Source organism: Echinops telfairi, unplaced genomic scaffold (assembly GCF_000313985.2).
Source record: "Echinops telfairi isolate 266 unplaced genomic scaffold, ASM31398v2 ScPeMD7_3533;HRSCAF=4204_0, whole genome shotgun sequence".
Lineage (NCBI taxonomy): Eukaryota > Metazoa > Chordata > Mammalia > Afrosoricida > Tenrecidae > Echinops > Echinops telfairi.
In genome coordinates this window covers 33,449,373-33,473,111 of record NW_022107431.1, presented here as the reverse complement: position 1 = coordinate 33,473,111, position 23,739 = coordinate 33,449,373, and the positions used below count along the sequence as shown (strand labels likewise).

General features: G+C 46.2%; 1 protein-coding gene and 1 non-coding gene across 2 annotated transcripts in view; one reads left to right on the top strand and one right to left on the bottom strand.

Annotated features, from left to right (window-relative positions):
* The first annotated feature begins 4,943 nt into the window (after positions 1-4,943).
* PEX7 (peroxisomal biogenesis factor 7) overlaps positions 4,944-23,739 on the top strand; it is an 80,104-nt gene continuing 61,308 nt past the window's right edge. The window contains exons 1-3 of the mRNA XM_045294593.1: positions 4,944-5,064; positions 7,704-7,761; positions 8,967-9,117. Coding sequence (XP_045150528.1) covers positions 4,950-5,064; positions 7,704-7,761; positions 8,967-9,117 — 324 coding nt within the window. The 5' untranslated portion in view covers positions 4,944-4,949. The remainder of the gene's footprint in view (positions 5,065-7,703; positions 7,762-8,966; positions 9,118-23,739) is intronic.
* LOC115871055 lies at positions 13,121-13,231 on the bottom strand. Its single transcript, XR_004047044.1, has one exon. It is a non-coding gene; the product is annotated as a U6 spliceosomal RNA (small nuclear RNA).

Genomic DNA, 23,739 nt, shown 5'->3' with positions numbered 1-23,739 from the left:
CACTCCAAATCATTCAGCTCTTACTTGTTTCAGTACAAAAACAGGCAGGGCTCTGAGATGACCAACAACACAGAGATGAGGGCCACACTCCTTAGAACGACCACCCCTACATGACCAAAAGAACAGCATTTGCTCAGGAGAAAGCTCAGAGGGGAGGAAGGCATACGAGATACGGATAAATGGAAAGAAATGTTAACTGTGCTATTGCATTGTAGAGATTGGAATCAATGTTATGAATCAAAATGTATGGATTGTTGGATGGAGCACCAGTTTTCTCTGTAAAAGTTCATTCAAGCCCCAATAAAATGTTTAAAAATGGAGGCTGTAACAGAAATCGAATTCTCAGACATATCTTTATAGAATTGATGGTCAGAAGCCAGCCTGTATCTCATTCCAGAGTGTCCACGCTTCACCACTGTCCTGCGTGGTAACAGACCTGGAGCTCTGTTTTGGGCTCAAGATCGTCAGGGTAAACCAGCCCCTGACGATATCATGGGCGCAATTGTACAGCGATAATATATAAAGATTATAGTGAAGTCATGGAGAATAAGAGAGATAGGAGAGAGAGTAAAATAAAGGAGTCAGCCACATTTTATGATAGCATGCTCACCTCCTGGACGGCCATGATCTCAGCAGCCAGGTCCATGCAGAGGGGAGGAGAGAGAGATTTATTTCTAACCAAGGCTTATATATACTTGGGGCATGCAAGGCCCCTGATTACAGGTAACAACATGCATCACAGGAAGGGATAGTACCATAGGCAATACAATGGGAGGGGGATGATCTAGGGGTGTAAACGCAATAGGAAGAGGAGGGATTAGGGGTACATGTGACAAGATGGGTGATCCTAGATTCAGTATGGCAGCCTAACCTTGATCGTCCTTGAGCTGCTGGCCTGACTTTTCTGAGCTCTCCAGAGGAACAATCACTATCCATATTAGTAGGGTGTGAGCCCCACCACATTGTCTGGTTGCTCTGGATGGCTGATGCCTTCAGGGAGATCACTTCTACCCAGCTTGCTTCCAAGTGCGCTACCATTATTTACGAAATGCTGCAAGCAGTGTCCTAGGTCTGACATATATTTGGGAGAGAAAGCTGGGGAAAAGGCTTTTTATATCCCACCCAGGATGAAGATGCTACACATCAGGCTTCCATGTAGCATGAGTGATAGTGTTACTTGCTGTCCAGTGGGCCTGACTCATGCCAAACAGGATGAAACACTGTCTGGTCCTATGCCACCTTCAGGATGACTGGTGAATTGGGCTGTTGTGGTCCATAGGGCTTTCATTGGCTGATTTTTCAAAAGTCAATCACCAAGTCTTTCTTTCTTGTCTCTGTTTGGAAGCATCACTGATTGAAACCCGGTCAGTGTCATAAACCTCACCTACTGCCATCAGGTTAATTCTGACTCATAGTGATCCTGTAAGATAGAACAGAACTGCTAATCATGATTTCCAAGACTATAAATCTGTAATGGAGCAGACAGCCTCATCTTTCTCCTGTGGGTAGAGGGGGTAGAGGGAAGCCTGGACTCTTGTGAGTTAGAGGAGTCACAATCACATGCCAGCCCCCACAACCGAATGGGCCCAAGGGGGATGGTTGTGTAATTGAAGGGTACATTAAAGAGACATCAGACAAGTTAAAGCATGCAAGGGCTCACCTCAGCCATGACTTCAGGAGCCAGGTCTGTGCAGAGAGAGAGAGAGAGAGAGAGAGAGAGAGAGAGAGAGAGAGATTATATTTCCAACAACACCTTATATACTCTCGGGGCATGCAAACGCCCCTAATTACAGGTAACCACACATGTAATAAAGTGGGCTGTACCCTAACCCTAAAGGTCCCTGAGTTCATTGAAGGAGTAACCTAACATCAGTGCTGGGGGCAGGTAAGGAGGCGGGGCTGTCTTCAGAGCCAAGGGAGCAATAGCCACATGCCTGCTCCTATAGTTAGAGCTGCCGGCTAGATAGCAATCAACCATGTGCTTGTAAGAGGTAACTTTAAGGCAGGACTATTATGGGAGGATAGAGCGAGGAGCAATATTAATTATAAGAATGTGATTGTGACTCCTCTAACTCACAAGGGTGAAGGCTTCCCTCTACGCCCAGAAGCCCAGCTGCCAGGCTTCTTAAAATATGACAATGAAGAATTTATCTGCATATATTTTCTCCCCGTTCCTCAGTTTCCCACATTCTCCCTCAGAGCAGTTACTGGGTTTGAACAGCTGACCTCGCAGTTACTAGCCCAACCCAAAACACACAGTGCCACCAGGGCTCCTTTTGGCATTAGAGCAGCACAACAACCTCCACTGAGACAGGCAGAAGCTGGTCTTGAAGTGCGTCGGCCAGGAATGTAACTGGAGTGTCCCATGGAAGTTGAATATTCTACCTGTGTGCCACCCATGCCCTGCCCTGCCGGAACAATACTGCTTTTTAAACTCTGAGGAATTCCATCATTCTCTTCCTGAAGCATAGTCTCCCTTTAGCCACCAGTATTAGCTTCCTGTTGCCCAGAGTTCCCGTCAGTACTAAGCAGTTCTCCCCAAACGTGTTTTTCTGCTTGGTGATGAAGTAGGCGAGAACTTCTCCGACTTCCAGCGAGTGAGACTTACCCACAGGCGCCTCTTAAACCCACATTTCCCAGCCCACCGTGGACCATGAAACTCTGGATCATACAGCTTCCCCAAGGAGATTCTGATTCACAGGTCTGAACAAGGTTGAAGAGTGCCTGGGTGGGGAGGCTCCCGAGTCTCATCTCATGCTTCCAGGGGTTGGTGTGAGTTTTGGGTTTGTGTGTAGTGTGGGTGGGGTAGGGTAGAAAGAAAGTACATGTCCCACTTTGTTTCTACATGTCTATGTTATTATCATTTGTTCTTAAGGATTGTTGAAGCCTAATTTGATTTTGCTCAATAACAGTAAGGCAGGATAATTTACTAAGGTAGTCATTTGGGTTCTCTTTCTGTCTTCCCTTCTGCCCATTCCAATTAGGTAGCGAGACCCTGGACTCGGGCATTTAAAGGGCTAGCGCAGAAGTTACTCACAATCTCTGGTGAAAGCCTAAAGCCATTAAACAACTTCAATGTGTCTTTAAGGGAGAGATGAACGTGTAATGACAACTGGGGAGAGGAGAGAGGCGACATTCTCCAGTATGGAGAAGTGAGGGAGGTCTACCCTGCTTCCTGCTGGTTAGGGTTTTACAGGATAGCACAAAGCAGGGGTGTTTTTTTGGTGACACGGAGGTTAAGCATTTGGTTGCTAACTGAAAGGTCAGCAGTTCGATCCTTCTGATGAAGAAGTGGCAGCTTGCTTTCATGTAAAAAAACAAACGAAAGGGCAGTTGGCAACCCTGTTGTGAATCCTACTCACTCTTAAGTTGTAGTGGTTGTTAGGTGCCATCAAATCAGTTCTAGGTATTCTACTTGCAGCTGAACAAATCTACGTAACTGCAATGGGGCTGGGATACTTGTTTTGAGCAGGTCATGCAAGGAAAAGCACCGGCCCAAGAATGGCATGGAAATGCACACGCCCAGGCCGTCAGGCTTGCACAGGGGCCTGGAGTGTGTGTGTGTGTGTGACCCGTGACAACTGAGTGCACAAAACCAGGATGCCACCCGACTGGCCTTTATATTTCCTTCTCTCTCAAGCATTTCCTGCCCTTTCCCGCCTTCTAGAACGGGTAACTTGGGTAACCTCCTCTTGAAAATCACGTTCATATGGATGGCATAGCCCTAGTGTTGTGACTGCACTTACCTAATTCCATGTTTTCTCTTCTCTGACTCTAGTCCACTTGAGGCCACGAGTCCCACCTTAACTGCTCTTGAATCCCAACATGCTTATAACTGGGCATAGTTGATTGTAACAGTGCTTACACATCTTTTTTTTTTTTTTTTTGGCTTTTGACCTAATTACACACCACACACCCTTTTCTCACTCTCAAGACTGTCTTGGTTTGGCAGGTGAATTACACAGGATTATCCTACCCAGGCTAGGGCACCATGAATTGGTTCTGACCGATTTCGGCGCTGTGTCCAACTGCCAGCCTCACACATGTTCTTATGGTGGAGGCCACTGTGTCAATCCATCTTGTCCAAGGTCTGCTTCTTTTTTGCCACCCCTCTATTTGACCAAGCACGATGTCCTTCTCCAGGGACGGTTCTCTCCTGGCCACATGTCCAAAGCACCTGAGGAGGATCTCCATTGTTGCCTCTAAGGAATGTTCTAGCTGTACTTCTTTCAAGACAGATTTGTGCGTTCTTTGAGCAGTCCGTGGTACTTTCAGTATACTTCATTCTTTTTTGCGCAATGTCCACCTTTCACATGCATAATAGGCCAATGAAAAACCATGGCTTAGGTCAGGTCCACCTTAGTTGAATGAGCCCCAGCATCGGAGTTCTTAACATTATTAAAGTAGCTACTTGTAGGGACGACGTTTTAAGATTGGTTGCTTATGGCGATTTATTTTTTCCTTAATTCTACTGTCACTTGACGTAAGGTCACATTCCTTCAAACTGCCTTGGCTAACGCAGCATTCGATTTCTTTTTGGACTTGCTACACAGTTTTACGAATTTGTAATCTTCAAGAACATCCTCTGACCTGTTGTCTTTCAGAAGTCAGTGAATAAATAAAAACCACATACACCCCGCGGTGGAGGCTGATAGACAACCTCCCAGCCCCGCTGGATCCCCCTCCAGCCCGAAACTCCAGCCCCGTGAAGTTCCAAAGGTCGCAGCGCGCGCAACTCGGTTCGTTCTGCCCTCAACCAAAATGGGCTCCGCCGGAGTCGACGCCCTTAATGCCGCCGACCAATCGGAATCCAGGATCCCGGGCGCCGCGCCTCTCACTTCCGCCTTCTCTTCCGGGGACCCGTAACTTTGCGCCGAGCGTGAGCCGGCCGCCTCCGACTGGACGGTGCTCCGGCGGCCCGGGACGGCGAGGCCGGGGCGGCGGGCGGCATGAGCGCGGCGCGGACGCTGCGGGTGCCCGGCCGCCACGGCTACGCGGCCGAGTTCTCCCCGTACCTGCCGGCCCGCCTGGCCTGCGCCGCCGCCCAGCACTACGGCATCGCGGGTGAGGCCGGGCGCGGAGGGCCGGCCGCGCGCCGGTCCCGAGCCGCGAGCGCCGCAGCCAAGGCCAGCGGGAGGCCGCGGCCGCCGCGTCCTTTCCCCAGCTGCCCCGGGTGGGCAGTTGGTAGCGATCTCCCTCTGCCATCGAGTCCCCACAGGATAGGACCGCAGGCCTCCGGGGGTTTCGAGACCGTAACCCTGTACGGGAGTAGAAAGCCGCCTCTTTCTCTCGCGGAACACCTGGGAGTTTCGAAGCGCTGACCTTGCAGTTGGCCACCGATGCGTAGCCACTAGGACTCGCCCGTACACTCCGGTTGTGGTGTGGGCGTGGGATCGAGAAGGGGCTTAGCAGCCCCTATCTACCTTCCCTTTGACCGAGCTCCCCGGACGGACCCGTGCAACAGGACGGACAGGATGGAAAGCGTGACACCGGGCCACGCCAGTGTCAGCTGCACGCACCCCTCTACCTGCTCCCTGTGGCGCGTGGAGGTGGCCCCACAGTGCCCTCGTGACATTTAAGCAGTTCTGGCCCGGTGACGGCGTGGGTACGCGTTGTACTTTTAACACTAAGGTTGGCAGTTCGAAACCGCTAGCCGCTCCACGAGAGAGATGGGCTTTCTACTCTCGTCCACAGTTACTGTCTTTGACACTCACAGGAGGAGTTCTGCCCCGTACTACAGGGTCGCTGTGAGTCGGCATTGCCTTTGGGCTTTGATTGGAGGAATACACAGATTCTCCCAGGTAGTTGTTAGAGATGCAAATTTTACGACTGGGGGCTAGATGGAAATTCCCGGGTCCATTCTCGATTTTGCATTTAGGAAGTTCATATCCTTGTTGACCTGCTGGGGTTGTGTGGTTGCAGAAGGCTTGCTGTCAGTATTTTTTTGTTTGGCCTCAGAGCAGGGGAAAATGTATTCGCCATTACCCCCATTAACTTAATATTTGTACATTGATTTCAATAGATATCCATCAATTGGGTTGAATTTTTAAGACCCTTGGGTTTGTAATGACACTTTAAATCCTTAAGACTCAACAAAAAGAATTGGTATTCAAAAACTACTGTTGTTAGGGGCCATCGAGTCAGTCCTGACCCGTAGTGACCCCATCTGGAATAGAGTGAAACACTGCCCGGTCCTGCGCCATCCTCACAATTGTTCCCATGCTTGAGCTCATTGACGCAGCCACCGTGCCCATCCATCCCTTTCACTGCCCTTCTGCTTTACCAAGCATGATGTCCTTCTCCGGGGTCTGGGCCCTCCTGACAGCGTGTCCAAAGTAACAAGATGAAATCTCGCCACCCTTACCTCTAAAGGAGCATTCGGACCATACCTCTTCTGAGACAGATTTGTTTACCTGTTTGGCGGTCTGTGGTATGAAAGCCTGATACATAGCAGGGAAACATTGTCAGATTAAAATAATAGTCATGTTTTCATAGAAAAGTTTTCACATTCACACCCTACACTATAAAGTTAAATGTAATTTAGGAAAAAAGTGTTGGTCATTTTAGGAAAACAAATTGTGTTTGGTAGACGATTGTCAGCACTTTCTCATCAAGTATGTGGTCAATTTCACCAGATCTTTCTGCTCATTGTTTTTTTGCAAGCTGGACGCAGAGATGTATTTCAGGTGGATTGGCAAGGCCATGGGGTGATGAAGGAGCACAGTCCCTGGGGTCCGTGAGGCTCAGGTTTCTCATTTGTAAATAAGGATGAAAAACACCTGTTTGGGAGGCGTATGCGCCTGACGGGTTCCCTGCCATAGAGTAAAAGAAGGCAAACCGAACACCACACAGTTGCCATCAAGTCTCTTCTGACTTGCACCCAGTGTGTGAGAGTAAAACTGCTCCCCCAGGTTTCAGTGCCTGGTTTTGGGGGAAGTAGATTGCCAGGCCTTTCCTTCTAGGCACCACTGGGTGGATTGGAACTGCCAACTTTTGTTTCTGTTTTTAATTATTTTATTGGGAGCTCTTACAGATAGTATAGCAATCCATAATTCAGTTAGATCACACATACTTTTACAATTGCCACCATCAGTTTCAAAACATTTTCTCTCGAACTCTTTGATAAGAGCTCTCCTTTATCCCTTCCTTCCCCACCCTACCCCCAGGAAACATGATTACTTATTATTTTGCCTTATCTTACACCATCCAGTATATCTATTCATCTGCAATTCTGTTATTCATTCCCCTCAAGTTCGATTACTCCCGTTACTGTTTCTGAATAACAGCCCACTGTGTTGATCATTTGTATCAGCCAGGAACGTGAGCTGCAGAATAAGAACCTCACTGCTATCTAGTCGATTCCAACTTAAGAGTTGAGACTTCTTAGTAACTCTAGGTGGCAGCCCAATGCCTAACTTACTAGCCCGCTAGGGCTCCTAGCTATAGGCTTGGTACTCAGATACCTCTTAGAGCTGTGTGTCTGGATGCTATTCACAGTTGAGATGGTGTATTGACTCATGATTGAAGCACAGGAGAGGCAGAAATGGAGAATACAGCCCTGATCTTTTTTCTACATTCTCCCATACCTTTGAGAAGAAACTTGTAGTAAAATTTAAGTGCTCAGTGCCCCCTTGATGTTAGGTGGCCCCTAGGTGGGTTTGTGTTCAATGACATGACCTTGATGCGTGTCCTTTGCTCTCTAGGCTGTGGAACCCTGCTCATTGTGGATCAAACTGAATCGGGGCTTAGGCTTTTTAGAAGGTAAGGTGGCTCTGATTACTACACTTCTGTGTGTCCTCTGAGGCTGGTTATGTCCCTGTAAAATCCGGTTTTAAATAAAGTGTATTAATTGGCAATAATAAACAAGTGGGCATTTGCATAGTATAGAACTTATTTTTGCCATTTTGACACCAAAAATCGTGTCATTTTTCTAAAAGCTTTGTCTCTTGGTGTCCTTTCGCTGCCATTGAGTCAATTCTGACTCAGAGTGACCTGATGGGTGAAGTAGAGTAGCCCTTTGGGTTTCAGAGACAGCAGATCTTTAGGGGAGCAGAAAGCCTCATCTGTCACCTTTGGAGCAGCTTGTGGGTTTGAACTATTGACCTTGCTTGTGGTTGGCAGTCTAGCACATACACCCCTAAACTCAAGGTTTTATGCTTTCTTGCTGCGCACTTATACACTATACAATTTACACCTCATAAAAATGTGAGCTAGTTCATGTACTGTGTACATTTTCTTTGCTTGCTTGCTTTTTTTTTTCTCTTTGCTTCCTTTTCGATGTAGTTTTGCTCCACTCATTCAGGAACAAGCTGACCTTTTTGCGGCCTCTCCAGCCCCTCGTCGTGCCCTTTTGATCTGCGCCTGAGGAGCCCTGGTGGCGTAGTGGGTTAGTCAGTGGTTCGAAACCACGAGCTATTCCTCAAGAGAAAGATGAGGCTTTCTGTGCCCATCAACGAGTGACCGTCTCGCCCACAGGGGCAGTTCTACCCTGTCCTGTGGGGTCGCTGAGTCAGAATCAACCATTTAGAGAGTTAGAGAATTTTGTTTCTAGGACAGTTGGACTTATTAATGCCTCCGTCAGCTTTAGTTAAAAATAGAACCTGGAAAGGTTAGTACTTGCTCATGGTGCAGATGACAGATTTATGGGAAAAGTTGAAATGATTGGTCTCAATTAGTGTTTCCAAGTCCTTGCCTGCCCATCCTATAAACCACGCCAACTGGTCAACGCCCAGGTTCGGCAGCAAATCCTCCTGTAGCTCATGGTCACATAAGTGGGAGAGCGGATTGTAATCTGGCTCTGCAGCTTTCTTATTGTGTGACCTGGGACTGTAGCTGCCACTTCTCTGACCTGGTTCCCTCATCCCCCAAGCACTTGCTTCTTGTTAGCATCCTGGTAGTGAGAATCATGCGACCACGTGGGAGAATATTTGATAAACTATGTATTTTTAAAACTCTCCCTCATGTAGCTTTGACTGGAATGATGGCCTGTTTGACGTCACGTGGAGTGAGAACAATGAACATGTCCTTGTCACCTGCAGCGGCGATGGCTCGCTGCAGCTCTGGGACACCGCCAAAGCCACGGGGCCACTGCAGGTCTACAGAGAACACACCCAGGAGGTAGGAGAGGAAGCGGGCACTTTTTCACCTTCTGTTTTACTGGAATTCACTTGGAGATGGTGACATGTCTTCAAGAGACAGGAATTTAAGTTTCAGTTAGTTTCTTAAGGGTGTTACACATGTTCTGTGTCACTTAGCATTTGGTTATTCAGACAAAATACTTCTGGCCTAAGGAGCCAGGAAAGAAGAGAAAAGGTCAGGCTTCTCATTAGTCAGCAGGAGCAGCTCCCGCTGAGCATCGCTGGGTGTCCTCCAGAGAGACCTGTCACTTTCTCGGTGCTGTTCAGGCTATGTCTACCACGCAGTGCCTTAAGACAGAAGTAGGCGGACATTTCAAAAGAACAGCTCAAGATTGTCTTGCGGGCTTCTGCAGACTCCTGAGGATTTCCAGAATACATTGGAGCAAGAGTATGAAGTTCAGGAAGAGGCAGTGCTTCTGAAGAGGTTTCAAATCTCAATCGAGTTTCTCTAGATAATTTTTGTGTGTCTGTGTGTTGCTTCAAGAGTAGCCTGGCTTGATATTATATTAAAACACCACTCACTCACTCTCCCACTGCCATCGAGTCAATCAATTCCAACTCACAGCAGCTCTCCAGGGCAGGGTAGAGCTGCCTCTATGAGTTTCCTAGACTGTAACTCTTTGATGAGAGTAGAAAGCCTCATCTTTCTCGTTGCTGCTGGTGGTTTCAAACTACTGATCCTTTGGGTAGCAGCCTAATGCGTAACCACTCCCCGTATAGGACTATGTTTTGATACAGGAGCCCTGATGCCGCAGTGGTCACGCCATTAGGCTGCTACCTAATGAAATCCTTCCAATGAAAACATGCTGATTGGCTCCCAGATTTGTGCTGCTCTGTTTCACACAAGCACTGCCTTCTTTTCTTACTGTTTCCCAGAGCACTGCCCACTTCGTTCGGCTGGGCCACACAGAACTTCTAGACAGTGCTCATGAGTAATGCTCATGATTTTTGTTTTTTAAATCATTTTATTGAGGGCTCATACAGCCCTTATCACAATCCACACATCCATCCATCGTGTCAAGCACATTTGTATATATTTGTCATCATCATTGTCAAAACATTTTCTTTCTACGTGAGCCCTTGGCATCAACTCATTACCTGCCCCCCCACCATGAACCCTTGATAATTTATAAAAAAGTTTTCTCATGCCTTACTGATTGATATCTCCACCCACTTTTCTGTTGTCTGTCCTCCTGGGAGGGAGTTATATCTGATTGTGATCAGTTATATATCATTGTGATCAGTTCCCCCTTTCTCCCCCAACTTCCGCTCTCATGATCTATTAAGGAAGCTAACAGCTTGCAATTCAGATGAGAAAAAATGCAGTTCTCTAAGGACTGCTAATCAAGGCCCCAAAGGCATGCAACGCTGCAGTAACTGTGGGTCCATGGCACGCAGTTCCTCGTTTTAAGTGCTCAGAGGCCCCCACTGCAGTAAGCCTCAGCTCCAACTCTGTGAGCCAGCAAGTAAGCACACTTACCCCCTGAAGTAAGCACTCTTATTCTCAAGCCGGCCTCCTGCCCTGAAACACTTGCTCTCTGGGCTGAGAAGTCCACTGCTGAATGCCAGGCTCCAATTTGGCTGCTCCTCGGGTGTCACAGCTGTCCTGGAGGTTCACCAGGCAGGCATCTCGGGATCCAGAGAATCCCTTCACTCCTGACTCTTGCTGGTAGGGAGGCCCCCTCCTGCTTCAAAATGATGATTCATTTGAACGTAGCAGGTTGGCAATCCTAGCGAATCGTGTTACAAGCACTCACAACTGAATCCTGTCAGTATCTTCCCTCACCTCCCCCCAGACCCAGCAGCAGAAGAGCGTCACAGACCAGCCCTAGAAAAGCCACATTAAAGAATTCAAAGACCTGCAGTGTCCACTGGCGTAGAATGACCTCAGGAAGTGCTAATACTTGCAAGAGAAGGAGCCCCGGTGCTGCTCCCTTGAAGCTTGGCAGCCGGTCCTGCCAGCTGGTTCCACAGGAGCAAAGGTCTGGCCCCTGGCTCTGACCAAGAGCAGTCTTAGGAACCCTCTGCACAGTTCTCCTCTGGCCTGCAGGGTGCTACCCATTGACATCGATGTGACACTCACCACCTTGCAAGAACATTCTCTTGTTGGTGATGGAAGATTAAGTGCATGATTGTTCCTGACGTATCAGCATTGGTAAGGCTGTTACTGAGAGAAATGAACCCTTTTTCTTCCCCTCTTTTATTGTGGAAGCTCTTTGAATAAATGCAATTACAACTTACCATATTTTCAGCGAATCTCGGACTAGTAAGACAACCTTGAAAAGGAGGAGCTTCCGTTTTTAGCATGTTCAGTGGGAGAAACTCCACAGAAGCAGCATGGCCAAAAGTCGTATGGTTTTGTAGCATCTTTATGGCTTTTTTTTCCTTTGCTTTTTCCTTACACTGTTTGTGTCGTGATTAGCTTTATGTTTTTTTCTAAATCAGCGTGGAGATTTTATCCATACGAAGGCCCTTGCAGAAAGCGATTTGGCCTTAGGTTCTTGATTCATTCAAGCTGTACCAACACCTGGGGTTAAGGAATGGGGCTGAGTGACCCAGAGGGACCACCTGGGGGCTCATTACAGCCTCTGCTTCAGGAGGCATGATGGAATCTATCATGATCACATGGTGAGGCCATGGAGACTTGAGCCCTGAAGTTCAGATGAGCTTCCTAGTTGGTGACCATGAACACAAGAGTATAGCATGTCCCTCTTTAGGTCATGGAAGTACCATCCTGCGACCCTTCCCAGATTCTACTCCGAGTGTTTCTCCATTTGCGTTCCTTTTGGCTGTACTGAAAGTGTAGCTGTAAACATGGTCGACGCTGTGTGAGCCTTTGTGAGTCATTTTAGCAAGTCCGTGAGCCCACAGGGCCAGTGAGAGTCAGCAGACTGGTGCTTGACTGTTTGGCAGTCTAAAGACAGGTGGCCTTCTGGTCACGTGTGAGCTGGATCCATTTCACACTTGGAGAATTGGACTCGTGCTGCTCTTACCAGGCAGTTAGCAGTGAGGGTGGGATGTGCCCACCATATCCCTCGCTTAGTGCAACCATAAAAGAGCAATACACCCCTTCCTCACTTAGTGACCCCTGTTCAAAGAGGAAGTTGTCATTTGAAAGTGGTATTCGAAAACAGGATAGATAACCACATTAGATCACAAAATAGAGAATGACTACTTCATCACGTAACTGCCAAACCACAGAGAATCCTGACCTAGCCAAATTGACACAACCCTAACTATCCCAGCTAAGGTTATTCTTGCCTCAGCATTCCTGACTGCCACACACGTGCCCATTCATGCACAAAATAGATTCACTGCTGTTACAAATGTGATCTCTCAGTTAATGAGTAAGGAATGGATGCATTCATGAACCCACAGGCTTAATGGCTATTAAATACGTACACTTTTATTTACATCACGTGCATATATAAATATATGTACACATTAGTACAGATATAACGTAGTGCATGTATAAAATAAATGTCATATAATTGCATATGTAAATAGCTGCGTGCACCACTCCAAATCACCTCAGATACATCCAGCATTTTGTGTGTGTTACTTGTTGGCTGCTGTCAAGCTGACCTCCGATTCGTGGTGACCCAGTGCACGCAGAACAGAGTGCTGCTGGGTCTTGTGTCCCGCCCAGGATCAGCAGCCAGGACTGTGCGTGCTATAGCGATGCCATTGGCTAAATGCTCAGAAGCCAATCACCAGGCCTTTTCGAGTCTTGCCTTAGCTCGGCAGCTCTGCTGAAACCCGTTGAGCACCACAGCCACACAAGCATCCACTGGCAGATGGCATTGGCTGCACATGGGGGACACTGGCCAGGCATCAAACCCATGTCTGCATGGAAGGCCAGACTTCTCTGAGTGAACTGCCTGACCTCCTGGAAGTACGCCTCACTTTCTGGGGAAAATGACCCTGGAGGATGGCCTCTCAGCCTTTATTTCATCCCAGTGAAAGTGAGCTTTTCTTTTTTTACATATATGGAACGCTTCACAAATTTGCATGTCGTCCTTGTGCAGGGGCCATGCTAATCTTCTGTGTATCGTTCCAATTTTTTTTGGTATATGTGCTGCCAAAGCGAGCACGAAAGTGAGCTTTTCTGTTTAACTTTCAAATTGCTTTATTGTTTAGAAAATTGTGTGTTTAGAGTTGACATCTAATTTTTATAACAACCATCTATTCCTTGAAATGCCTTTTTCTGAAGCAGAGAGGCTCTTTTCTAGAAGAGCTCTTGGCAGTAGTCCCCACGCTCGGATTAGTCTCACCTTTGCCAGACTGGGTCGGCACGTCCTTCAGCCTGTCCTTACAAGCGTTCTCTATCTTGGCGCTCTCTCCCCTCTGAGCCCCACTCGCTGCCATCAAGTCTATTCTGCATTGGGTTTCTACTCTTTGCAGGAGTAGACAGCCTCACCTTTTTCTTAGGTAGCGACTGGTGGGTTTGAACTGCAGACTGTGTGCTTAGCAGCCCAGTGCTAACTCAGTGCCACCATGATGCCTGTCTCTTTTGAATACTCTCCTACTTCTCAGTGTCCCTCTTAATGTGATATGCCTAATTTCTTCTGGAAATGTGATGATGCATACTAAGCTTTTTTCCCCCAACAGTTTTATTGGCACATAATGTACATATCATACAAATCAATAGTTCAATCGTTCAATTATATCAAGGAGAATTGCACAATCATAGGCACATCAATTTTTGAACATTCCCTTACCCATGGTTAAATCACCTTTAAAATGAGTCATGCAATTACAATCAGTTCTCCCTTCTCCTTTCTTCATTATTTATTCCTGAAATCCCCTTTTCCTCCCTATCCCCCACTCCCCACCCTTGGGTCCTCTGCAAACCCTTGTATCAGTTATTATCACTATGCATCCACTCTTTGTGCTTCACCAATTGGGAGACCAAACAGAAACAATAAAAAACAAAATCGAGCTAAGGTGGTGAGAATGAAATAATAATATAAAGGTAAAAAATGCAAATAATGAGTAAGAAAGAAACGACCCCCATAACATTCAAAAAGCCAGGGAAGAAATTTATGCCATGGAAAAAGATATACTTGCACTCAGAACCAATTAAGTTTGGGTCTATAGGGAGGTCAACTAGCCAAGTATGAAGTTCGATCCAGCAGGATCAAGATTACAGTGGTCTCTGCATGATAGTACGGCTGTTTGCGACTCCTGCCTATGGCTAGAGAGGATCTGCCATCAGCTGTCTGACTTGATACTCTGCAGATGGGTTTTGGGCTCCCACTGCCCTCTGTCGCCATCTACAAATTGGGTGTTCATAATTTTATCTCTGATACTTTGCTGAAAAATATACATATATGTATATGTAAATATACACATATAAAGCCAAAATCGTTGTCAATTTTGACTCATAATGACGTAATGAACATAGGGCAGAGTAGAACTGTCCCCTGTGGGTTTGCTAGATTGCAAGTCTTACAAGAGTAGAAAGCTGCCTCTGTCTCTCTCAGGTGCCATCGAGTCAGTTCTGACTCATAGTCCAACCCAGCAGACACTGCCCAGCCCTTTGCTGTACTCACAGTTGTTTCTGGGTTTCAGCACAGTGTTGCAGCCACTGTGTCAGCCCATCTTGTCAAGAGTCTTTCTCCTTTTGCTGACCCCCCCCACCCCGTTTATAATCTCTATATATTGCCCCTCACTTTTATTTTTTTAACACACTTTTTGATTAAAAGTGTGGGTTCGGTTAGGATCCTTGGACTGTTAGCATCATAGAAAATGACCAAATCAAAACTGACGTAAGCAGTCTTGGGATCACAGCGCATCGTTTCACAGAAGCAAGCCGGTGGCGGTGCGGTGGCTGCGGGTGTGGTTCACTCGGGTTGGCAGTGCCTCTCCGTGCTCAGAGGGTAGATCTCCCTCTGAGGTTGGTTCCTCACCGTCTCGGGATGGCTGTGCATAGTGCCAAGTGTCTTCTCCTCACCCTGCAAGGTCGAGAGGCAGAACAGGGGACGGTCCCTGTGTGGAGTCTCTTTCTAAGACTGAGGAAGAGCTTCCTTGGAGCCCCTTGGCACATAGCTCTTCAGACTTCAGTGTCCGTTCCTGCCCCTGTCACTGGTGAGGGCGATGGGACCCCTATGCCCGCCTGCCCCTAAAGCAGACCCACCCTGTGGGATGAGGAGGGACCAAGCCTCCCTGGGCCACTTGACTGACCTTTTGCCAGCAGGGAGGGCTGGGGGATGAGCCATCGTGGAACCGGCCCTGACCACCTGCTCTGACCTTATTTCTTGTCTTTCTCCAGAAAACAAGTTGTACAGGGCAGGGTGATAAACAGGGAACTTTAGAGTAAACAAATACAGGAATGAGAATATCTGAATCCTATTTTTTTTTCTAACAGTGTGTTCAGGGATGCTACCTTACAAAATAAGAATAGCCAACAATGGTTCACTGGTTAACGATGGTTCATTTCTTCCCATGGAAGATAAGCTAGAAATGAAACCCACTGTCATCGAATAGATACCAACTCTCAGAAACCCTATGGGCAGGGGGGAACTGCCCCTCTGCGTTTCCGAGACTGCAACCCTTTATGGGAGTAGAAAGTCTCGTCTTTCTCTCGAGGAGAGGCTGATGGTTTCAAACTGCTCACCTTGCAGTTAGCAGCCCAGCAGGTAACCACTACGCCACCAGGGCTCCTCCCATGCACGATCCTATGTAGAATTAGGGTTAGCCGATGGTTTCAATCCCAGCCCTGTGACTTACCTGCTACATGACCTTGGGTCAACTTCGTACTTTTCTTAAACCTTTGTGTTTTCCTGTGTAAAACCAGGGTAATGTTAGTGTTTATATCACAGGGTTGCTATGAGTGCTTGGAAGAGAGCCAACACCAGATAAATACCAGGTATCATTAGTTGTTGTTATGGGCTTATAAAAACTGAAAACAAGTTAGAAACCATCACTTACCCTTTTCACGCTGATTGCTGTCTGGGGAATTTGCAACACGCCATTCCCAGAGGGTCAGATGAAAGGGTGTCGGAGCAAAAAGCAGAAATCCAACTTCCAGATTTTTTTTTGGCTTAAGGAATGAGGGTCTTGGGGAAATAAAAGAGGCAGACGAACATTATCCATGTGCATGGATTCTAAATTGAGTGTCAACTCAAGAATCAGATTCCATTTTGTTAAACAGTAAAGGCCATTACATCTTTTCAGAAGGTTTCACCCGCTGCTGAATATATAATAGGAATAGAAGAATAGCAAAAACTTTAAAGGTGTAGAGGAGAGGAGAAAAGAGAGGATGCTTGCGAATTTGTCTCTCACCCTCAGCACTCTGCTGTGCAGAAGTCTTTAAAAGTCACTTTAGAGATGACACAGAATCGATGGAATAGATTTCTTTTAGTTTCTAATTTTCAGTCTGTTACAGTTTTTAAAATACTTAAATTTTGTCCTCATTGCCAGCTAGAGAGGCTCGCCTATTTGCTGAGGTGTTGTTGTTGTTTTTTTAAAATATTTGGTCCATTTAGAATTTTCTTTAAGTATTCTATTGTGGAGAAACTGTGCATTATATGGTAAAGAGGTGCTACATGATTAAGATCTTGCTTGTCTTAAAGAATGAATCAGTCATTTCTTACTGACGATAACTGATGAACCTGTAATGATAGCTGCAAACAAAAAAAATTTTTTTTCTTTTTAAAATCATTTTACTGGGGGCTCGTGCAACTCTTATCACAATCCATCCATCCATCCATCCATTGTGTCAAGCACATTTGTACATTTGTTGCCATCATCATTCTCAAAACATTTGCTTTCTACTTGAGCCCTTGGTATCAGCTTCTCATTTTTCCCCTCCCTTCCCCTCCTCATGAACCCTTGATAATTTATAAATTATTATTTTGTCATGTCTTACACTGTCCAATGTCTCCCTTCACCCACTTTTCTGTTGTCCATCTCCCATGGAGAGGGTTATATGTAGATCCTTGTGATCGGTTCCCCTTTTCTCCCCCACCTTCCCCTTCCCCTCCTGGTATCACTACTCTCATTATTGGTCCTGAGGGGTTTATCTCTCCTGGATTCCCTGCATTGGGAGCAGTGGGAGATGAGCTGGAGAGAGCAGTAAGGAGCATGTCCAGATGGCCATGGAGTGCCTGGTTAGGGGGCTTGGACTCTGTGATTAGAAAGTTCAGAAGAAACAAGATCGATTTTGTGGACTTGGGGCCACACACACACACTGTGGGCAGCAAACAGCATGTAGATGGATGGACAAGTTTTGTTTTTTTAAAACCCATTTTCCATGTAAGCCATTTCTTCAAGGTGTTCAGCTGTTAGGTAGAACTAGACTATAATTTAGGTATTTGAAATAAAGAATGTAAGAAGTGTTTGTTTTAACTCTATGGTTCTCAAGCTTTATGTATTCGAATCACTTGGGAAGCTTTATCAAACTCTTTCTGCCCATGTCACATCCCATGACAGTCAAATCACAATGTTTGGGGACTGGAGCCAGGCAGCAATATTGCTTAAAGAGCCCAGAAGAGGGAGACAAAAAATGAGGAGCTGATACCAAGACTCAAGTAGAAAGAAAAGCTTTTGAAAATGATGATGGCAACATATGTACAAATGTGCTTGACACAATGGGTGTATGTATGGATTGTGATAAGAGCTGTACGAACCCCCAATAAAATGATTTTTTAAAAACCCAGAGGATTCCAAAGGGCAGCAGTGTTTGGAAGCCACTGCCTTAATATGTATTCCAGCGTAATTACACTGATTCGTGTTATCTATATTTGAGGGATACTTGTAAGTGTTCCAAAATGCAGATTTTAAAAATCCTTCATAAAGAGTGTTTTAGCTTGCAAAGTGGTCACTCACAGGCCATTTAACCTCACAGCTTTTGATAACTTTGTTAGAGAGAGTGATGCTGGTTAAGCAGATGGACACTAGTGGAATGTGCTCAGGTAGAGTGACTTTCATGGCTGCCTGCTGCTCCTGTATCTGCCTCTGTCACATGCTCCGTGCAGGCGTCAAACACTAAACCAGGCTCAAAAGCACATTAGTAAGTGACTCATAGAAAGGTATTAGAATGCCATTCCTCCTGTTTTACATATAACCTATTAAGAAATGTGTGTAGGAGATTGGTGAAATCTTATATGATAATTTTAAATCATTTGAAACATGAGGATATTGTTGGGTTTTCCTGCAGACCAGTTCCTATGAAGTGGAACTACTGGGAGAGCAATGTATCTATATCTTTATCTGTATGTAATTCACATTTTGTTTAAGGCCAGAAGGAAGGAAATTGAGTGTACTGGTCTAAAGCCTTGCACTTACCTTTGGAGAAACAGTTGATTCCAGGGCTGGGCAGGAAATATACAAGATGAATACTGGGTACTGGTATCTTTGTGTCAAAGCCTGAAAGCTATGGAGTCATGTCAGAAGTTGAGAAGAGAAAACTGCAAGGGGCTCTCATTGGCCAAACATGGGTCAACTTGAACATCAAAGAGTCACAGCAACGAATTAAAAACATCGCACACACAAGCATATTTTCATTTATTACATGGTATGGTAATGATTTTTAAAATTCTGGTCAACATTGAGGCTTACTAGGACAACCAAATCATTATTCTGAAAATTGACAAATAAATCCAGGCTTTGAACCAATTCATTCCAGTTTGACCCTCTGCTGAGAATTTGCCTTTCTGTCCCAAATATATTGAATTAGAATTTACAAGATCCTCAGGTATCCCCAGGGATCAGCTAGGGAATCTAGTTACAATGTAGATTATGACCCCCTGGGATATAATGTAGATTATGACCTGGGATGATGGAAATAAGGAGCCCTGGTGACTTTGTGGGTTAGTCATTGGACTGCTGCCCACAAGGTTAGCAGTTCGAAACCACCAGTTACCCCCCTGTGGGCGAGATCAGGCTTTCTACTCCCATAAAGATTTATAGCCTCGGAATCCACAGAGACAGTTCCACTCTGCCCAATAAGCTCACTGGAATCTACCTGATAGCAGTGAGTTTGGCTTGGGAATTTAATTCTCAGCAGGGGTTTGAACCAGAACAAAGTAGTCCAAAGCCCCAAAATAGAGGTAAAGACCCAAAACATGTATCCTTCCTTTCCTTTATTAAGAGCCTGGTTGGCATATTGATTATATAGTAGCAAGGTCAGCAGTTCAAAACCACCAACAGCTCTGCAGGGGAAAAAGCAGGGCGTTGTACTTCTGTGAAGACTGACAGTCTCATAAACCCACAGGGCAGTTCTACCCTGTCCTGTAGGGTCTCTGTGAGTTGGCATCAACTCCATGGCAGTGGTTTGTTTTTTTTTTTTCCTAGTTGCTTTATTTTTATTGTGGGATAATCAAGTAGTTTCTAATGAAAACTCTTTATACAAGAATATCAGTTAATAAAAACAGAAGGAATGACAGAATTGTGAAAATCAGCAGTGAAATAACGGCTCTGGCCAGGCTCATCAGTGGATGCTAAACTGTCCGACTGGTTGCCCTGGGCCGCCCCTGGCACAGTCCTCCAGTACTTGCTGAAAGCTGGGTGGTTGGAACCCACCCAGAGGTGCCTTGAAGACAGCCTTCTAGAAGGTCACAGACTTGTGACAGTCTCAATAGCGAAGACCCACTGTCCACACCGTGGTCACCATGTGTGTCCTCTAAACCCTGGGTTTCCAAATGTGGCTAATGAGGAATCCCTTGGGGACCTGGTGAAATTATACATCCCTGGGCTCCATTTGCAACAGAGCCCTGGGTTCTGTAGTTGTACCAGATCCCTAGATGATTCCAATGATCAGCCTCCAAGGCTGGGAACCTGGCTCTAAACATTCATAAACTTCAAACTTGCTGCTATCGAGTGGATTACAGCATAGAGGGATCCTATAGAGCAGAGTAGAACTGGCCCTGTGGGTTTCTAAGACTAGAACTCTTTGCAGGGGTAGAAAGCCCCGTCTGTCTCCCAGGGGGCAGCTGGGGTGGTTTCGAACTGCTGACCTTGTGGCGAGTAGCCCAATGTATAACCACTATGCCACCAGGAATCGTATCCCTCTTCATACAATGTTGTTCTTAGGTGCCATCGAGTCGGTTCCAACCCTAGTGACCCCGTGCACAGCAGAATGAAACACTGCCTGGCCCCGCGCCAGCTTCTCGTCGTCCTCGTGCTTGAGCCCCTTGTTACAGCCACTGTGCCCTACAGTAGGAAGCGTAAAACAAAATAGAGCTGACTAAATTTAATCAAGCTCCTTTACTTATTTGGCTTACCTCCCCCCTTTTCAGAAAAAAATTACGCAGCACCCCCTTGGTAATTAAAACTTGTTCTTGGCCCTTACTCCGTGGTAAAGTGTTGGTATCTGCTTTTGCAGCCCCCCTGGATCATTTTAGCGCCTCCAGGTGGTAGTATCACCCTCTTTGGGAAAGAGCTCCATTTCCAAGGAATTGGAAACAATTCCATTTCCAAGGAATTAAGGAGGCTAGAGTAAGGTGACCAGAGTTTATTGGTAAAGTGGGACAAAAGCGGGCCACCATTGATAAAACTCATATCCTGGCGAAATAGCCACATGGCAGCCGAAAACCGTATACCCTAGCTTGTCATGCATTCTTTTCAAAAGTTGGGACTTTTTTAAAACGCTGCAGGATGCAGGAAAAATTGTTAAAAAGCGGGACGTCTGGTCACCTCAGGGTAGAGGGAGAAGTTAAACACCACCTTGAGGAAATGGCGCGTCAGCTTCAGAATGTACGCTCCGCTTACAGGGTCAGTGACTTTGTTTCTTCAACAAATACATGACTCGAGGGAGGGGAGTGAAAAAGGTAGCGGGGCTGTCCCCGTTGAGGAGACGAGATCGAAGAGAAAAATAATAGATGTGGATGCTGTTTGGATTCTGATACAAGTAAGCCCACTGCCAAACGCTCTGAGACAGGAGGTTGACTGTTAGATAGATGTGAATTGTTAGTTATAAGATGGCCTTGTACGACAAAACACGCCACCGAAAGAGAAACGAAAAACAGACCTAACACTCAGAAAAGTCCTTCTCTGTTAGGAGTGTTGCTGAAGTATGTATGATCGAAATGGTCTGGCGGTAAAACCCTCCAGCAGTCAGTCAGTAAGGTGGACGGATCGGCAAGATGCTGATAGCTATGAAAGTATGTGCTAGAGATGTATTACACTATTCTTCCTGCGTTCATGCCCTTAACATTTTTTTTCCAGAATGAAAACATTTTTAAAAGCTCAAGTTTCACATGGAAAGAAACACAGAGCCCTTTCTTTCTGACTGCTCAGGAATTAGAAGTCCATGCCCCTTTCCTCTCTACTGATGCAGACCAGTGTGAAATTCTGGACATCGTTTGTATTTGGTGATTCTTAATTAAATAGGCCAACTTAAAAAGGGCAGTGCTTGAGAGGAGATTAAAAGTGAGCTCTTTGGGAATTGGTTTCCATAATAAAATTTGTCCTTTCATACTATGGCATTGATGAGGTTCAGATTTCATAAAACAGCAAAAATCTTGCTCAGTGCTCTTTTGGATTTTGGTGACTCGTTTGTTCAATTTCCCAATTAATTTTCTTCACCCTGCCAGCAGTCATTTCAGAAGAGAGGCCTTTAGAGAACCTTGCTTGCAAAGCAAATTCTTTTCTTAATATTTAATCTGATCGTTTGCCATGTTCAGTATTTAAGTGGGAGTGGAGAGGGAGATTAGGAATCAGGAAGGGATATGGAAGACTAATGTGAAATGTGCTTTCTATTCAGACTTGTTTTCTTTGCTCTTTTAATCATATCACAGACATTTATTTATTACCACTACTGTGTATAGATCCCTGGGGCCACAGTGAGTTAAGCTCTCAGCTACTAACCCCAAATGGCCACGATTCAAACCCACCATGATTCAAACTGCGCAGCCGGACAAAGACATGGCCGTCTGCTCTCCTAGTGATGGACCGCCTTAGAAGCACGAAGGGGGCAGTCCTACTCTGTACAGAGCGATCGCTACGGGTTAGAGTCAACGCCGGGGCAGTGGGTTTGGTGTGGTTCGTACTGTGTGTAAGGAGGCCTGGTGATACACAGGTCGTTCAAACCCACCAGCCACTCTGCAGGAGAAAGATGTGGCCATCTGCCTCATACAGATTTCCGGCCCGCCCTGGGAGCCGTACAAGGTAGTCCTAGTCTGTGCAGTAGAGCCCCGATGAGTCAGAATGGACGTGGGGACCATGGGTTTGGGACAGTTCCTGTGTGTCATCTGCTGTCCGACACTTGCTGAGAAGCGAAGGAGTCAGACGTGGTCCTTGCCCCTCCAGAGTCCTCGAGTCCCTCACTAGGGAACCGAGAGGCTTGCGGCTGGTTTTCTAGTTGGAAATGTGGTTAGACCTGTGAGCATGGGTAGTGCTGCAAGAAAGGAGGGTCTTGGCTGGGGCAGGGCCAGCAAAGGCATCCTTGAATCTGAAGAGTGGAGAATTGGGAACCTGTTACTGCTGAGAGGATTGGGACTCCTGGAGATGCCAGATATTAGAGTAGAGCTGGGCTCCATCGGGTTTTCTTGGCTGTGATCTGTATGTTTGTTTAGTTTTTATCACACTCTGAAATTGTGCAGTTTTGGAATATATAGCCTGTCTTTCCTGTACTTGAATATAAAATCCTTGACAGCCGAGAGTTCATCTGTCTCATCTAACATAGCCCTGTGCCTTGCACACAGTAGGTGCTTAGTACATCTTTGTTGAATGTATGCGTGGATTAAAGTGAGGTTGGGATCAAGGGACCTGTCCACCCCTTTTCTGCTGTCCCCCAAACATCGTTCTGGCTGTGAGCTCTTTTTATAGTTGGGAGGTTAGTTTCCAAGCCCTGTTCCTCCGAGGCATTTCCACTTTGCTGTCTGGCTGTAGCCTCAAACTCAGTATGCCTAAAATGATACATTGTTTGCCTTCCGCCGGTGCTCCAGTTTTGTTATGGCCAATGCCGTTGCCAGTCCCCAGGCACAAAACCAGGGTGTTACCGTGCAGTATTCACTAGACGTAACCCTTAGGGTGGCTCCACGTCCCAGTTGATGCCTTCTTAGGGAGTTTCTGCTCACTGCTTTCAGCTCTGCTTTCTGCCTGTTGAACACCAAGCTGATGAGTTTGCACATCTTCGTGCACGCTTATTGGCCATTGAGGGCTTCTTTGCTTAAACACCTGTTCAAGTCCTTTGCCTATTTGGGGTTGAGCTGTTTGTCTTTTTGTTGCTGAGTGGTAGGAGTGCTTTTTGTATTCCTGGCAATAAACGCTTATTGGATAGATGAGCCCCAAGTGTTTCTCCACATGCTGGAGATTGCCAGGTCACTTTGTTGGTAAAGGTTTTGGGTGAACAAAGTTTTAAATTTTGATGAAGTCTGATCCATTTTGTCTTCTGTTGATTGCACTTTCCCTGTTCTATCTGACTGACTTCATTGTTAACAACTGGGTCCTAGACTGTGCTCTAGAAGTGAGGGCATTGGTTCTTCTATTTAAGACCTTTACCCGTCTGATTTAATTTCACATACTGTGTTGAAGTGTTGGTCCATCGGATCATTCTTTTACCTGTGGAGAGCCAGCTGCTTCCGCACTATTTATTGAAGAGACCCCCCCCCTCATTGAATGGACTGATCACCCTAGAAAACCAGCTGACCATAGA